The sequence below is a fragment of the Leopardus geoffroyi genome, chromosome B3 (genome assembly GCF_018350155.1).
Source record: "Leopardus geoffroyi isolate Oge1 chromosome B3, O.geoffroyi_Oge1_pat1.0, whole genome shotgun sequence".
Taxonomy (NCBI): Eukaryota; Metazoa; Chordata; class Mammalia; order Carnivora; family Felidae; genus Leopardus; species Leopardus geoffroyi.
In genome coordinates, this window is record NC_059337.1 from 103,661,547 (window position 1) to 103,680,331 (window position 18,785).

Genomic DNA, 18,785 nt, shown 5'->3' on the forward strand with positions numbered 1-18,785 from the left:
AAATTTATAATAATCTTAAGGTAAAATGTTTTAATATGAGAAACTTCACTGCAGGGTACTTTCTCAGATGTCTCCAAGGTTCAGGTGACTCTCTTCCAGTTCAGGCAGCTTTGATGGAAGTTTGAGAAACACTGTACTTAAGAAGGTACAATCAGGGGCGCCTGGGTGGCGCAGTCGGTTAAGCGTCCGACTTCAGCCAGGTCACGATCTCGCGGTCCGGGAGTTCGAGCCCCGCGTCGGGCTCTGGGCTGATGGCTCAGAGCCTGGAGCCTGTTTCCGATTCTGTGTCTCCCTCTCTCTCTGCCCCTCCCCCGTTCATGCTCTGTGTCTCTCTGTCCCAAAAATAAATAAACGTTGAAAAAAAAAAATTAAAAAAAAAAAAAGAAGGTACAATCATACAAAAAGGTGTAACTTTTTTTTTTATTTTTTTATTTTTTTTAAAAAGGTGTAACTTTTTTTTTTTTTTTTTTCAACGTTTATTTATTTTTTGGACAGAGAGAGACAGAGCATGAACGGGGGAGGGGCAGAGAGAGAGGGAGACACAGAATCGGAAACAGGCTCCAGGCTCTGAGCCATCAGCCCAGAGCCCGACACGGGGCTCGAACTCACGGACCGCGAGATCGTGACCTGGCTGAAGTCGGACGCTTAACCGACTGCGCCACCCAGGCGCCCCAAAAAAGGTGTAACTTTTTAAAGGGAGTTCTTTTATGGCACTTGTTAGCTTCTCAGTGTGCAGGTAATTGACAAAGTACAGACATTTCTTCTTCATGTAATGTATGCGTCATGAAAGTTGTGTTTTGGGCTGAGATATTTGTAAACTGAGTACTTCTAAATGCAATAGACACTTTTTCAGGAAACCTAAAATTAGTTTGTAAATAATCACCCCCCAATTGCTAGTTTTAATAAGTTTGAGTTGAATAAAATTATTTTTCTTAAAGTGGATGTTTTCATATAGCTATAAACATCCATTGTCTATTTATCTTGAAAATAGCTCTTTATTAGCTTGGCTTTCAAAAAAAATGTCACTGGGGCGCCTGGGTGGCGCAGTCGGTTAAGCATCCGACTTCAGCCAGGTCACGATCTCGCGGTCCGTGAGTTCAAGCCCCGCGTCGGGCTCTGTGCTGACAGCTCAGAGCCTGGAGCCTGCTTCCGATTCTGTGTCTCCCTCTCTCTGACCCTCCCCCGTTCATGCTCTATCTCTCTCTGTCCCAAAAATAAATAAACGTTGAAAAAAAAAAAATTTAAAAAAAAAAAAAAAAAAAATGTCACTTTTATCAAAACCATTGAATTTACCGGACTCAGACCAATGAAAATTTAAGGCTATTTTTATTAGTGGACTTGAGTAGTCTAAGGAGTCTGTTTTAGATTTCTGGCCATATTAAATATTTAAATTATTTCTAATACTTATATTGTCTTAATGAAGCACGTAGAACAAAACAGTTCAGTCACGAAGTTCCTCAGGGCAGATGATTAAATAACCATGAGATTAACCAGGCTAACTTCAAAGTTGATTTGGAATTTTGTACTATTTTTGGCACTAAGCAATTATATTAGTCAAATATAAATGTTCAGAGTACATTTTCATTAACATGCTTTCTATGTCCAGCTACTTCCAAATGCTTTCTTGGTCTTCATAGTGTCATTACTCAATAAATGTTTAATAGAAAGGCTCATTAAAATTTTATTTATTATACTTAATGTAAAAGAGTAGAAATGAAGATAAATGAGGTTGAAGTGGAATGGATAAAATGTAATTGAAATAATTTGGAGTACAATTTAAATAAACTTCTTTGTTAATGTGGAAGTGTTAAAAGTGTGTGACCACAACTTAAGATGTGTTCAAATGTATCATTGTGGAGACAATAAGAATATTGTATTACTGGCCTCTAGATTCTTTGAAGAAGACTGTTAGCTTTAGTCTAAAAACAGAAAAGATGAAATTGACTTAGTTTCCTTATTTATTAACTTAGTAAATATCTGGGTTAAACAACTACTTATACTCTGTTCAATGCCATATTGAATCTTGTATGATTATCATTGGCCAGATGGATATAGAGAAATCCTTAAAGAACATTTACATTTTGCAGTGATATTTTTTTTACTATGATTATCATCTCTATTGCATGGGGAAGGTGTAACAAAATGCCATTGACCTACTGCTGTAGTGTTAAATTATTGTTCTTATCTTTTTATTTGAGAGTGCATGCATGCATGAGCAGGGGAAGGGCAGAGGGAGGATAGAGAATCTTAAGCAGGATCCACGTTCATCGTGGAGCCTGGTGCAGAGCTTGATCTCACAACTGTGAGATCATGACCTGAGCCAAAACCAGGAGTTGGGTGCTTAACTGACTGAGCCATCCAGGCACCCCAAAATAAATTTTTGAATAAACCCTATTAATCTAAAATTTCTATCGTTTAGTTACGGTAATATGGAGAAAATGTATGTTTTTCGTAACACATGATTAAATCAAGTCTTGCAAACTGGTAAATTTGATTTGACTTAAATATTGTTCATATGAAGATACGGTATTGGGTAAAACCGGAGTCATGGCTGTTAGTTTGTCTAATTCAGGGCACAGCACAGGAACAGGTTCTGATTAAAAACAAACAAAAAACACGTTGGCTTGGCTTGTATTGATTTGGCTGGCAAAGTGATGTTTGTTAACTACAAACAGAATTGCAGTTGTTGAAATGAGATTTTGTTGAATGTCTATGTTTTTATTTCATTATTAGGCTATCAGCTGCAAAGGTCAACACAGTATATCGTATACTCTGTCAAGGAATCAGACTGTGGTGGTGGAATACACACATGATAAAGATACGGATATGTTTCAGGTAATGTCTTTATTTCTCTTGTTTAATGTGGTGTCCTTACTGTTAGTTTCGGGCATACAGTATGATAGTTCTGTATTTGTGCATATTATTACAAAATAATCGCTACAGTAAATTCAGCTAACATTTGTCACCACACATAATTACAAAGTTTTTTTCTGGGGATGACAGCTTTTTAAGATCCACTCTCCTGGCTACTTTCAAATATACAACACAGTATTATTTACCATAGGCACCGTGCTGTATGTTACATCCCCATGACACATCTTCCTCTCCTTCGTGGAAATTTTAGCACACTTTCCTTCATTTTGATATGTAGTCAGACCTTTTGGCACAGTAGCGTTTAGTGATGTACAAGGAGAAGGACATAAGGATAATATAAAAATTAATTCCTATTTGGTTTTTGAAAGACTAAGAAAAAACTTAGTTCTAAAATTGCAGACAAGCTACATTCTTAGCATTATGTGTATAAATACACATTATTTTTATTTTATAATGAAAAATTTTTAAACCAATCACTTTGAAAAGCAAACATGTTCAAAATACTTCCTAAATAACACTTGAATCAGAAAGGACATTGATACTACAAGTATAGGCCTTTTTAAAAAGAACTATAGAACATTATGTAGCAAAACTCAAGAGATGTGACTGACCTCATACTCAGAAGGAAATGTAAAAATTGAAGTGCTTTCATTATAGAAGGGAGGGAAGGAGGAAGGAAATCAAGAAACTAACCATTGGTCTCTAAGAGTTCTCTTTAAAAAATGAAAGTAAGAAAATACAGAACAGGGTCATGAATAGTGGTTCCTATTAGTGGTATATAATAGGAAGTCCAAAAATAGATCAAAAGAAAGCAGAAGGAAGGAAATGAAAAGGGAAAAAAATCATCAATTTAGGAAGAAGAGAATTTATAATATATTCAAGATTTGGTGCTTTAAAACAACAAAAAATTAAAATTAAGGCTAATAAAGGAAAAAAAATCAAACTCAAATTGGGAGCCATGAGGTTTTGCATTTCTTTCTTTCTTTCTTTCTTTCTTTCTTTCTTTCTTTCTTTCTTTCTTTTTTTTTTTTTTGAATGTTTTTATTTGAGAGAGAGAGAAGAGAGACAGAATGAGGGAGACAGAGGATCTAAAGCAGGCTCTGTGAGATCATGACCTGAGCCGAGGTTGGACACTTAACCTACTGAGCCACGCAGGTGTCCATGGGCTTTGCATTTCTGTATGGAGAGTTAAATTATTAAATAAATGATATTGAAACAAGTGTCAAAACAATATCATAGATCACATCCTAAAGGGGGAATAAGTAGTTCTGAAAAATAAGAAAATATGCTCAACTTATCTCAAAAAGAGAAATGTGGCTTCGCATCGCACAGCCACATTATGTTTCACTTACCAGATTGGCAAAAATCTGAAAGGTCTTGTCAGAGATGTGGGGAAACCCTCTCCTAGTCCTATAAACTGGTATGACCTGTGTGCAGCAGTGAGTTAGAGATGCTGGTGAAAATGAAAAATGCTTGCATTCTTTGACTCTGCTCTTCTGTTTCTAGAGATTTACCCCAAAGATACCCCTACATACTCGCAGAATTACATTTTTACCAAGTTATTGCTCAAAGCAAGATTTAGTAGCCAAAAATTGTGAACAACCTAAATGTCCTTCAGTAGGGGACCGGTTCGGTAAATTCAGGTACAGCCATACAGTGGAGGTCTCCAGGACTGTAAAAAAGAACAAGAAAAAGCTTGTGTGGATGTGGAAAGAGCTCCAAACATAGTTAATGAATTAAATACTAGTATTATTAATTATATTGAGCCATTGATAATATATTCAATTAAGATTATTTAATCTTTGGGGTGCCTGGGTGGCTCAGTCAGTTGAACGTCCGATTCTTGATTTCCGACTCTTGATTTAGGCTCAGGTTGTGGGATCGAGCCCTGCGTTATGCTCTGAACTGACAGAGTGGAACCTGCTTGTCGTTCTCTCTCTCCCTCTCTCCCTCTGCCCCTCCACAACTCATGCACTTGCACGTGTGTGCTCTCTCTCTCTCTCAAAAGGAAACATTTTAGGGGCGCCTGGGTGGCTCAGTCGGTTGAGCGTTGGACTTTGGCTCAGATCGTGATCTCACGGTTCATGGGTTTGAGCCCTGCATCGGGCTCTGGGCTGACAGCTCAGGGCCTGGAGCCTGCTTCAGATTCTGTGTCTCCCTCTCTTTCTGCTCCTCCCCTGCTCACACTCTGTCTCTCTCTCAAAAATAAATAAAGATTTTTTTAAAAACATTTTTTTTAAAAGTAAACATTTTAAAAAAGATTAGCTAATCTTAAATAGTAATAAATTTGTTATTAAATATTAAATAGTATATTATTAAATATTAGCATAGATAATGATTTAAATAATGCTTATATGCATTAAAAATCTCCAAGAGGACAAATACGACATTATTACTAAAGCAGCTGCCTTTGTGGGGAAGAGGTCTGGGTAGGGGGGACATGGGGGGCTATTTCACACTATGATTTTTGAACCATGTGAATGTGTTAGCTATTTTATAAAAAGCTAAACAATCCTAGATAGTGTCATAGTCCTAGATATGGACCAATTAATTAAGGGCCCCAAAAGTAATATTTATCATAGACAAAATATTAACAGTGGCTTTAGTCATGCCATTCCATTTTATAACATTCTAAATGTTTTTTCTTCTCCTTCAACCAGAGAAAATCTCTTCCTAAATAAATGTATGCCTACACTTCCCTGTCGATGATTTTAGTGGACTTCATAATAATTTTTTAATACTTCCCAAAATTATTTTCCAAGATTCCAAGATTTCCAAATAAATCTTCTATTTACAAGATTTTTTACATAGGTTTTTTACACATGTCTTACCTAGAGAACAGATTCTCAATACCAAAAAAAAAAAAAAAGCATCAAGAAAATTTTACAGTGGTCGGTGGTACAGTTTTTACCACTTTCTTTTTTGTTTGTTTTGTTTTTATTTTTTAAAATTTACATCCAAATTAGCATATAGTCAAACAATGATTTCAGGAGTAGATTCCTTAATGCCCCTTACCCATTTAGCCCATCCCCCCTCCCACAACCCCTCCAGCAACCCTTAGTTTGTTCTCCATATTTATGAGTCTCTTCTGTTTTGTCCCCCTCCCTGTTTTTATATTATTTTTGTTTCCCTTCACTTATGTTCATCTGTTTTGTCTCTTAAAGTCCTCATATGAGTGAAGTCATATGATTTTTCTTTCTCTGACAAATTTCACTTAGCATAATACCCTCTAGTTCCATCCATGTAGTTGCAAATGACAAGATTTCATTCTTTTTGATTGCTGAGTAATACTCCATTGTATATATATACCACATTTTCTTTATCCATTCATCCATCAATGGACATTTGGGCTCTTTCCATACCTTGGCTATTGTCAATAGTGTCCCTTCGAAACAGCACACCTGTATCCCTTGGATAAATGCCTAGTAGTGCAATTGCTGGGTTATAGGGTAGTTCTATTTTTAGTTTTTTGAGGAATCTCCATACTGTTTTCCAGAGTGGCTGCACCAGCTTGCATGGCCACCAACAATGCAAAAGAGATCCTCTTTCTCCACATCCTCACCAACATCTGTTGTTGCCTGAGTTGTTAATGTTAGCCATTCTGACAGGTGTAAGGTGATATCTCATTGTGGTTTTGATTTGTATTTCCCTGATGATGAGTGATGTGGAGCATTTTTTCATGTGTCTGTTTGCCATCTGGATGTCTTCTTTGGAGAAGGGTCTATTCATGTCTTTTGCCCATTTCTTCACAGGATTCTTTGTTTTTTGGGTGTTGAGTTTGATAAGTTCTTTATAGATTTTGGATACTAACCCTTTATCTGACATGTCGTTTGCAAAAATCTTCTCCCATTCTGTGTGTTGCCTTTTAGTTTTGCTGATTGTTTCTTTCGCTGTGCAGAAACTTTTTATTTTGATGAGGTCCCAGTAGTTCATTTTTGCCTTTGTTTCCCTTGCCTCCAGAGACATGTTGAGTAAGAAGTTGCTGAGGCCAAGATCAAAGAGGTTTTTGCCTGCTTTCTCCTTGAGGATTTTGATGGCTTCCTGTCTTTCATTGAGGTCTTTCGCCCATTTTGAGTTTCTTTTTGTCTATGGTGTAAGAAAGTGGTCCAGATTCATTCTTCTGCATGTCACTGTCCAGTTTTCCCAGCACCACTTGCTGAAGAGACTGTCTTTATTCCATTGGATATTTTTTCCTGCTGTGTCAAAGATTTGTTGGCCATATGCTTCCGGGTCCATTTCTGGGTTCTCTATTCTGTTCCATTGATCTGAGTGTCTGTTCTTGTGCCAGTACCATACTGTCTTGATGATTACAGCTTTGTAGTATAGCCTGAAGTCTGGGATTGTGATGCCTCCTGCTTTGGTTTTCTTTTTCAAGATTGCTTTGGCTATTCGGGGTCTTTTCTGGTTCCATACAAATTTTAGGATTATTTGTTCTAGCTCTGTGAAGAATGCTGGTGTTATTTTGATAGGGATTGCATTGAATATGTAGATTGCTTTGGGTGGTATTGATATTTTAACAATATTTGTTCTTCCTATCCAGGAGCATGGAATCTTTTTCCATTTTTTTTTTTTGTGTCTTCTTCAAATTCTTTCATAAGCTTTCTATAGTTTGCAGTCACCTCTTTGGTTAGATTTATTCCTAGGTATTTTATGGTTTTTTTGTGCAACTGTAAATGGGATTGATTCCTTGGTTTCTCTTTCCATTGCCTCATTGTTGGTGTATAGGAATGCAACCGATTTCTGTGCATTGATTTTATATCCTGCAACTTTGTTGAATTCATGAATCAATTCTAGCAGTTTTTTGGTGGAATCTTTTGGGTTTTCCATATAGACTATCATGTCATCTGCGAAGAGTGAAAGTTTGACCTCCTGGCCTATTTGGATGCCTTTTATTTCTTTGTCTGATTGCAGAGGCTAAGACTTCCAATACTATGTTGAATAACAGTGGTGAGAGTGGACATCCCTGTCTTGTTCCTGACCTTAGGGGGAAAACTCTCAGTTTTTCCCCATTGAGGATGATATTAGCATTGGATTGTTCATATATGGCTTTTATGATTTCGAGGTATGCTCCTTCTATCCCTACTTTCTTGAGGGTTTTTATCAAGAAAGGATGCTGTATTTTTGTCAAATGCTTTCTCTGCATCTGTTGAGAGGATCATATGGTTCTTGTCCTTTCTTTTATTGATGTGATGAATCATGTTAATTGTTTTGCAGATACTGAACCAGCCCTGTATCCCAGGTATAAATCCCACTTGGTCATGGTGAATATTTTTTTAATGTATTGTTGGATCCGGTTGGCTAGTATCTTGTTGAGGATTTTTGCATCCATGTTCATCAGGGAAATTGGCCTATAGTTCTCCTTTTTAGTGGGGTCTCTGTCTGGTTTTGGAATCAAGGTAATGCTGGCTTCATGGAAAGAGTTTGGAAGTTTTCCTTCCATTTCTATTTTTTGGAACAGCTTCAAGAGAATAGGTGTTAACTCTTCCTTAAATGTTTGGTAGAATTCCCCTGGAAAGCCATCTGGCCCTGGGTTCTTGTTTTTTGGCAGATTTTTGATTACTAATTCAATTTCCTTACTGGTTATGGGTCTGTTCCAATTATCTATTTCTTCCTGTTTCAGTTTTGGTAGTGTATATGTTTCTAGGAATTTGCCCATTTCTTCCAGATTACCCATTTTGTTGGTATATAATTGCTCATAATATTCTCTTACTATTATTTTTATTTCTCTTGTGTTGGTTGTGATCTGTCCTCTTTCATTCTTGATTTTATTTATATGGGTCCTTTCCTTTTTCTTCTTGATCAAACTGGCTAGTGGTTTATCAATTTTGTTAATTCTTTCAAAGAACTAGCTTCTGGTTTCATTCATCTGTTTTTCTTTTGGTTTTGATAACATTAATTTCTTTATTATTATTTATTATTTATTTATTATTATATAGGTCTAATCTTTATTATTTCCTGTCTTCTGCTGGTTTGGGGTTTTATTTGCTGTTCTTTTTGCAGCTCCTTAAGGCGTGAGGTTAGGTTGTGTATCTGAGATCTTTCTTCCTTCTTTAGGAAGGCCTGGATTGCTATATACTTTCCTCTTATGACCGCCTTTGCTGCGTCCCAGAGGTTTTGGGTTGTGGTGTTATCATTTTCATTGACTTCCATATACTTTTTAATTTCCCCTTTAACTGCTTGGTTAGCCCATTCATTCATTAGTAGGATGTTCTTCAGTCTCCAAGTATTTGTTACCTTTCCAAATTTTTTTCTTGTGGTTGATTCCAAGTTTCATAGTGTTGTGGTCTGAAAATATGCACAGTATGATCTCAATCTTTTTGTACTTACTTAGGGCTGATTTGTGTCCCAGTATATGCTCTATTCTGGAGAACATTCCACGTGCACTGGAGAAGAATGTATATTCTGCTGCTTTAGAATGAAATGTTCTGAATATATCTGTTAAGTCCATCTGTCCAGTGTGTCATTCAAAGCCATTGTTTCCGTGTTGATTTTTTGATTAGATGATCTGTCCATTGCTGTGAGCGGGGTGTTGAAGTCTCCTACTATTATGGTATTAATATCAATGAGTTTCTTTATGTTTGTGATTAATTGATTTATATATTTGGGTGCTCTCACATTTGCACATAAATATTTACAATTGTTAGGTCTTCTTGGTGGATAGACCCCTTGATTATGATAAAATGCCCTTCTTCATCTCTTGATACAGTCTTTGTTTTAAAGTCTAGATTGTCTGATACAAGTATGGCTACTCTGGCTTTCTTTTGTTGACCATTAGCATGATAGATGGTTCTCCATCCACTTATTTTCAATCTGAAAATGTCTTTAGGTCTAAAGTGGGTCTCTTGTAAACAGCATATAGATGGACCTTGTTTTCTTACCCATTCTGTTACCCTGTCTTTTGATTGGAGCATTGAGTCCATTGACGTTTAGAGTGAATACTGAAAGATATGAATTTATTGCCATTATGATGCTTGTAGAGTTGGAGTTTCTGGTGGTGTTCTCTGGTCCTTTCTAATCTTCTGTTGCTTTTGGGAGTGTGTGTGTGTGTGCGTGCGCGTGCGCGCGTGTTTCATCTTTTCTCCCTTCAGAGAGTCCTCCTTAAAATTTCTTACAGGGCTGGTTTAGTGGTCACAAACTCCTTTAATTTTTGTTTGTCGATTTTTTACCACTTTCAAATCAACACATCACTGCAATAGCACCTGTAATTTCATCACTATTCTTTAGCGACATGTTGGGACATAGATAGTTCTTCACTATTGTACAGTCACATTCCACTCACATTGTTCACTTTCCCCCTCACCTCTGCAAATGCAAGATGAGCGAAAGATTCATGAGAATCTTAACATGAGATCCATCGTCTTGACAAAATATGTGCCCAATACAAGTACCTTTACCATAGACACAGGGTTATCCAGCAGATCTCTGGAATGCGTTCATCTTGTGGAACTGAAACTTTGTACCTATTGAACAGTGATTCCCATTTCCCTCCACCCCCAGTCCCTGGCAGCCATCATTCGGCTCTGTTTCTATTGATTGTGTAGATACTGCACATAATCAGAATCGGGCAATATTTGTAATATCCTCCAGGTTTATGCATGTTGGTGCATGTGGCAGGATTTCCTCTTTTGTAAAACTGACTAATATCCCATTGGATGTTTATACCACATTTTCTTTATCCATTCACCCTTTGCAGACCTTTCGGTTGTATCTAGATCTTGGCTACAGTAAGTAATGCTGCAGTGAACATGGGGAGCAGATACCTCTTTGAGATCCTGATTTCAGGTTCTTTTGGTTTTTCTTTTGTTTTGTTTTTGTTTAATAAATACCCAGAAACAGGATTGCTGAATCACATGGTAGTTTTGTTTTTAATTTTTTGAGGAACCTCCATACAGTTGTAAACATCTAAGTGCTTTTTGCATACTTCCTATTCCACCACATGGAATATTTGAAAGCCTCAATATTTAACGAGAGTAGTTTATTACCACTTCATCAGAAGCACACTTAAAGTGAAATTGACATTATTTTTAACTGCACATGCACGGCAATGAAGAATGCAGTGGCTGTTAGTACACTTTGGTGCCGCTGCCTTGATTCCTGCTAAAGCACTTGATTGCCTGAGCACCATCAGAATAAATGTTAGCACAGTGGAAAAGGCAAATGGCACGTTTGTATTATTATGAAAGTGATTTTTGGCTTCATGGACATGGTCCTTAGAAAAGGTCTCAGGGCTCTTAAATATGGAGAACAAACAGAGGGTTACTGGAGGGGTTGTGGGAGCGGGGATGGGCTAAATGGGTAAGGGGCAGTAAGGAATCTACTCCTAAAATCATTGTTGTGCTATATGCTAACTAACTTGGATGTAAATTTAAGAAAGAAAAAAAAGAAAGAAAAAAAGTCTCAGGGACCCACAGAGGTTCATAGACTACGCTGAGAAATACCAAATCATACTATACTAACCTCTTAAATTGCATAGCTGAAGAAATTTGGGTCTTTGAGAGGAAAGGTAACTAGCTACTAGGGGCAACAAAGGCATTACTGGCAGAAGTAAGATTTACGTCTCTGAAGTTCTACATTCTCTACATAGTACCTCTTTAAATAAAGCGTGGTAATTCAACAAGAATTTATAGATTTACTAAGAAAACATAACACATTTGTCATTTTAACTAAAATAATCTGATTCTACTTGCAAAATAACTAGACCTGTGGGAGGATTACTATCAGGTCATTTCTCTGCAGAGTAAAACTAAGGCATTCTCAGAAGGCCCTGAACAATCAAGCTTGTTTTAATTTTTCTTCCTTGTACAAGTTCTTATATCCCAAACCCACCACAGACAAAGGTTACTGAGCAAAAAGCACTGTAGCATTCCTATATCTCAAGCCTGGACCGTGGTGTTGAGGGCTGTTCATTGTAGCCATTATCTATAAAATGATTTCCAAGTTAATTGAGAATTTAAAAGCAGAACATCAGACTGAACCAAAGAAGGTCCTTGTGCTGCCTTTCCCACTGTGGAACAGACAGTAGGCTCAGAACTTGGAAATATTATTGCCCAAGGAAGAAAATATCAATTATATCTGAATTTAAGAGATGGGTTAAGGGTAGGAAAGTCTAAGTTAATATAGCAACAGTTTCTTAGTAATTTTCTAGAATAGGAGTAAATGAAAGAGGGAATAGTGTAGCTATTGAGAAAGCAAAATATATTTTTTTTAAATGTTTATCAAAGAAATCAAAGGAAGTGATGAAATGTCTTACAGGGTCCCTAAAGGGAAGTATGATGCCAAATGCATATTGACCATCAGGGTAAGGAAATCAGCCAGGCCTCAAGATTTCTGTTTCATAATTTGGACCCTGGGTGCTGCCATACCTTATGTTTTTGGTTTTTGTTTGGTTGGTGTTTAATTTAGTTGGTTTATAGTACTTTTATTTGTTTTTAATGCATATTTATTTTTGAGAGAGAGAAAGAGCATGACAGGGGCATGAGAGAGAGGGAGACACAGAATCCAAAGCAGGCTCCAGGCTCTGAGCTGCCAGCACAGAGCCCGATGCTGGGCTCAAACCCACGAACTGCAAGATCATGACCTGTGTTGAAGTTGGATGCTTAACCAACTGAGCCACCTACAACACCCCTATAGTACTTTTTGATGGCAATATTTAAGTAGCATATATCTAGTTGAGAAAAGTTAAAGAATATTTGCTATTTAAATAGTTATTTTTTGGGGTGCCTGGGTGCCTCCATCGGTTGAATGTCCGACTTTTGATTTTGGCTCAGGTACTGATCTCATGGTCATGCGATTGAGCCCTGTGTTGAGTCCTGCTTCAGGCCCTGTGCTGAGTACGGAGCCTGCTTGAGATTCTGTCTTTCCCTCTGCCCCTCTCCTGCTTTCACATGCCCATGCTTGTTCTCTCTCCTAAAAAAAAGAGAGAGAGAGAGTTATTTCTTAAAGCATTGTGTGTCTCTCTCACAGAGATCAAGCTGTCAGAATCTTCCGTTCATCAGTTTCATTTCTTGAGCACCTGCTATGTATCAGATACTCCTGTAGTTACTGAAGACAGCCAGGGCTCCCCTCTCATGGAGGCTGCATCCTAGAGGAGGCAAACGGACCACAAATAAGCATTCCAGGGGGGAGGAATGGGGGGTGCCAAAGCCCCAAGCAGGAGCAGAGTGAAGGAGGAGGACAGTGAAATGAGATGAGCTTGGAGAGGTGGGGCCTTTAAGGCCAAGTAAAAAAATTGAGTTTTAAGCAAGGGAGGGGTATAATCTGATTGATATTTCTTAAAGATATCTTCAAGTACTCTCTCGAAAGGAATGGAGGTGACGTGTGAAAACAGAGACCAGTTTGGAGACTAAGGCAGTGCAATCCTAGTAAAAACTGACAGTAACTGGAACTAAGGTGGGAGAAATGAAAGGACGGAAGCTGTGTTTGGAGGCAGTGTTGACAGGTGGCTGCGAAGGAAGGTAAACAATCAAGGATAATATTTTGATACTGAGTTTCAGCTTGAGCAAATTGGATACCAGTCGTTGTCGGGGCATCTAGGGATTGAAGAAGAATCCAGGCTCTGTTTAGAACATGTTACATTTCGGGGTGCCTGGGTGGTGCAGTCGGTTGAGCGTCTGACTTCAGCCAAGTCACGATCTCGCGGTCTGTGAGTTCGAGCCCCGCGTCGGGCTCTGGGCTGATGGCTCAGAGCCTGGAGCCTGTTTCCGATTCTCTGTCTCCCCCTCTCTCTGCCCCTCCCCCGTTCATGCTCTGTCTCTCTCTGTCCCAAAAATAAATAAACGTTGAAAAAAAAAATTAAAAAAAAAAAAAAAAAAAAAAACATGTTACATTTCGAGATGCTTATTAGATTCCGAAGTGGAGATTGGGCATGATAGTCTGAAGCTCTGGTAAAGATCAGGACTTTTTGGCTAATAGTAGGATTTAACGAGATTACCTAGGGAGAGAAGAGAAAGAGAAGGGAAGGGGATGATTTACCAACTAGCCTGTAGGGTTTCCTTATTCTTTTTTTATTTACTTATTTTGAGAGAAAGGGCACTCGAGGGAGCCGGGGAGGGGCAGAGGGAGAGAGAGAATCCCAAGCAGGCTCCACACTCCGTGCAGAGCCCAACACGGGGGCTCAGTCTCACGAACCACAACAGCATGACCTGAACTGAAACCAAGCATCGACCGCTTAACCAACTGAGCTATCAAAGCACCCCGGGCTGCATTATTCTAATACCAGGTGCAGATGTGCCAGGATGTGCTGGCTGAGCTCTGCAGTAGTGTGATCAGTACTGCCCTGGGGTAGAAACTCCACAGGTGGGTTGAGAGAAGTTGAGTGAGGGAGGAGTCAGGACATGGGAGGGTGGTAACTAGTGACAGGTTTTTCAAGTATTGCCTCTAACTGAACTGGAGAGATGGGGCCATAGGTTAAAGGCTGCTTGCAGGGGAATGAATGTGTTTTGTTTTTTAATTTTTGTTAATGTTTATTTATTTATTTTAATGTTTATTTATTTTTGAGACAGAGAGAGACAGAGCGTGAACGGGGGAGGGGCAGAGAGAGAGGGAGACACAGAACCGGAAACAGGCTCCAGGCTCTGAGCCATCAGCCCAGAGCCCGACGCGGGGCTCGAACTCATGGACCTCGAGATCGTGACCTGAGCTGAAGTCGGACGCCCAACCGACTGCACCACCCAGGCGCCCCAATGTGTATTTATTTTTAAGAGAGAGAATGCAAGTGAGGGAGGGACAGAGAGAGAGACAGAGACACAGAATCCGAAGCAGGCTCCAGGCTCCAACCTGTCAGCACAGAGCCCGATGCGGGACTGGAACCTACAAACTGTGAGATCTTGACCTGAGCTGAAGTCGGACGCTTAACCAACCGAGCCATCCAGGTGCTCTGGAAGGAATGTGTTTTTAAAGATGAGAGAGACTAATCTAGAACAGTGCTTCTCAAAGTGTGCTCAGCTGAGCATCCAAGCGTCTGTTAATGGTACAGAATGAGCGGAGTAGGACATGGAGAGGACTTTGGAAACCATTACAGCACCTTTTATAGTACCTGAAACACCCAAGCAGATGATCATTTTTCTAATACTCATTTTTATTGTACTTTTAAAAAGTATCAGTGACAAGTTGCTGTTTAAAACAAAAATTGGTCCTTTTACCCCCACAGAGTCACAGAGTTGGAGAAGCTTCACAATGTGTTTGGTAGCTGATGGCAAGATCTAGTATAAAGAGAGAAATTGAAGATTCAGGAGAGAGAGGGGACAATATCAGGAGCAAAATCCTTGGGAAGAATATGGAGACGCCCACATCAGTAGAGAGATTGGTCTTGGATAGAAGCAGCAACATTCCATCCTTGTCATAGGAGGGACATCAGAAAATAAGGTTACAGATACAGGGATATGGGTAGCGTTGGTCCAGGAAAGGTGAGGGAGGCCCTTCCAAGTTCTTCAATGCCATCTTACCTGTACTGACTTCGACTGACAACCAGGCAAACTCAAACCTTTCTAAAATATATAAAATTTAAAATGCTGAACGATGCCATGTCTGTGGTATCAGTAAAATTCTCCCTGTGGTTACTCTATGAGTATCAGCACTGTATGATTATCAGGTGAAATTCAGGAACATCTTGGCTTGTCTACATGACTCCCCTTAAGATAATGTAGAGTTGATCCAGTATTCAAAAGGATGGGTTCCAAGTTTTGCGCACGGGGTGAGTTTTCAGTAGGAAAGTGGCTTAGAGTTTTTGTTTTGTTTTTTTTCCTGGAAAAAGCAACATGTATCCGAAAGTATAAAATTTTACTTGCACCCTATAGGTTAGATTTAAGTGGGAGTGAATTGATAAACAAATCAAACATGACCAGTCAGATAAGTGTCATGACTTGAAATAATTGATTGTAACGGTATGTTCCAGTTGAAATGTCATGTTTTACAGTCCATTTCAGTTAATTCATCAAGACATTAATATATTGGGATGAAATCACAGTGGCCTTTACGGAAGAGAGTAATCTTTGTGTGTGACAAGCCTGTGACATTCTACTAGAGCATGGCTTTAGCTTTGAGCTTACAACAGAGCTTAAAGAGCCGTTGCCCTCTTCATGGAGGTAACAGAAACGATGTCAGAGACCGTGTCTTTGTGAGAGCTCCAGGCAATTGTAGAACTCACCCCATTTCACTCCCCAGCTTCATTGGACAAGGTTATTCATTGGACAGTACAAGTTTATTCCTGAGTTTAGAGTAGCCTTTATTTTCTTGTTTATACTTTTCTGTATTTGTAGAATATTTTGCAATAAGTATTTGTTACTTTTCTAATTAAAAAAAAATTTTTAAGTGAAATAGATCAAGGTAAATACTGTATGATATCAATTATATGTGGAATCTTAAAAAAAAAAAAATCAAAACCATGGAGGCAGAGACTAGAATGGTAGTTACCAGGGGCTGAGGGGGTGGGGGAAAGAGGGAGAAGTTGGTCACATAGTACAAACTTCCAGCTGTAAGATGAATAGGTTCTGGGGATCGAATGTACAGCATGGTGATTATAGTTAATAATACTGTATTGTATCCTTGAAAGTTGCTAAGAGAATAGCTTTTATAAAAAGAAAAAAAAAGGCTCAAAGAAAGAGAGCAGTCTGAATCAGAGCTTCTGAGTTATACACCCAGCTTTTAAATGAATCTAGCAGAGGGAAGACTCTCAACTTTAGAAAGATGAATTCTATGGTAAGGTTTTATAATATCTCTTAATTTAGGTTTTATGTTGCATTTTAAACAAGTTATATATTTTCTAAACCTGAAATGCATATATTCAGGCAATATGCATCTATTCAAGTTGATGAGTTTTAGTGAAACCAGAGGTTTCGTTTATGCCAGGCACATTTCATTAGGACAAGAAATTAAGTGTTGTTAAAAAAAAAAAAAAAGAGAGAGAGAGAGAGACAGAAAATAGATGAATGCTGTCTGTTGGCTTAATAGAGATAGTCTGTGCATAAAAATGTGTGAGATTTACAAAAGAAATACAATAATAATTTTCCAGGAAGCCAACAGAGCTAAATGATGCAAGATAATTTTTTTTTTTTACTTTTATTCATTTGGATGAAAAATACATCTTATGTGTTAGATAGAATTTTGAGATCACGATAAAAATACCTGGGAAATTGACTTTTAGGGGGGCTTATATGTACACATCTGGGAGTTCCATGTGTCCCCCCCTTGTCAGCTTCTGAATCAAAGTCACTAGTGTTAGAACATTAATATCGTATTTTAGTGAGAAATGATTTATTTACATATAAATGATTTTAATTTAAAAACTCTCTTTGGCATATATTATAACATTTATCACTTTTTACTAGTTAAGAGATGCATAGAACAGCATTACGTGAACATTTTAGTATTTTGTCTTGAGGATTTTTGAAAAAATTTTTTAAAGTTTATTTTTGAGAGAGAGAGAGCACGAGTAGGGGAAAGGCAGAGAGAAAGGGAGACACAGAATCTGAAGCAGGCTCCAGGCTCCGAGCTGTCAGCACAGAGCCCAGTGTGGGGCTTGAACTCATGAACGGTGAGATCATGACCTGAGCCAAAGTCAGACACTTAACCAACTGAGCCACCCAGGCACCCCTTGAGAATTTTTTTATTTGTAAACAAGTACTTAACTCTTCCCAGTTTCCAGGACAGAGCAGTGCCTCCCTTATTTGGATTTATTGAATATGAAAACCTTTTCTAGAACTGTAAGATCTTCCTAATGAAATCTATTCTTTCTGAAGCATTTAAATTTACCGAGGAAAATAAGTCAGCATAATATTATTGGCAACTCTTTTAGACTTTCCCAAGAGAGATTTTTTTTTTTAATCCAAAATTGAAATGTTAAGACCAGCTTTTTAAATATTTCACTTGACTACATCCCAAACTTTGGGCTGACTTGTATAGCCCTTTACATCATTCTCATTTACACTGAGTATGGCAACAGGCATTTAGTCTATGTCTGGGTTAGGGCTATTCTTGCCCCACGCCATGAGTCACTGGATTTACTTAGGGAAAACAATCCCTGTGGCTGGGCAACAGTTCCTTTGTTTCTTGGCTTTCTTTAAAATCTCGGTTTTTTCCAGCTAGAAATAGAGGGGCAGAGGGGGTGAGGGAGAGAATAATTCTCTATTAGAATAATATTTTTACCTGGTCCAAGAAATACAATCTGTTGGGGGGCAAGACTTCCATGTTTTTCTCCCAGATAAAAAATTTAGCTTTTCTCTTAATATTTAAAATCTGATGATCGGTTACTATAATATCTCACTTAAACAAGAAAAGGAACAGAACTACATTTTTTTTTTCATTAAATTCTTACCCTCAGAGCAGAGATAATAAATGTTAAAAGGATCCTGAACACTCATTCCATGTGAACAAAATATGGTGACATACTTTTCAAAATGAGTCATGAGTGCATTTGATTTATTTAGGTGGGCAGATCAACAGAAAGCCCTATCGACTTCGTTGTTACAGACACAATTTCGGGCAGTCAGAACAATGATGAGGCCCAGATTACACAAAGCACCATATCCAGGTTTGCCTGCAGGATCGTCTGCGACAGGAGCGAACCTTACACAGCACGGATATTCGCAGCCGGATTCGACTCTTCCAAAAACATATTTCTTGGAGTAAGTACTATGACTAAGCCCATTGTTTCAAGAATAACACCCATTATTATCAGCTATAACAGTTAATTGTGGCCAAAAATCTGCTTGACACGATGCCTCTCGTTACATTTGGAGATTTTAGTTTTCAGATGGGGGAGTTTTGTAAGGCCGTTATTAAAAATCTGAAAGTAATGAAGTTCCTTGATACTTGTTCCACTTGCTGTATTATAATATGTACAGTAATTACTTTTTAAAAAATGTATATTAACACTGTTCTTAATGTATTCTTAGTAGATTTAAGGGAGGTGATTT

The 18,785-nt window shown here is 38.2% G+C and overlaps 1 protein-coding gene across 1 annotated transcript in view; it reads left to right on the forward strand.

The window, feature by feature from the left end:
* The window catches only part of PELI2 (pellino E3 ubiquitin protein ligase family member 2), a 203,253-nt gene that overhangs the window by 165,064 nt on the left and 19,404 nt on the right, over positions 1 to 18,785 (forward strand). The window contains exons 3-4 of the mRNA XM_045451060.1: positions 2,734 to 2,835; positions 18,297 to 18,494. Of these exons, the coding sequence (XP_045307016.1) occupies positions 2,734 to 2,835; positions 18,297 to 18,494 (300 nt within the window). The remainder of the gene's footprint in view (positions 1 to 2,733; positions 2,836 to 18,296; positions 18,495 to 18,785) is intronic.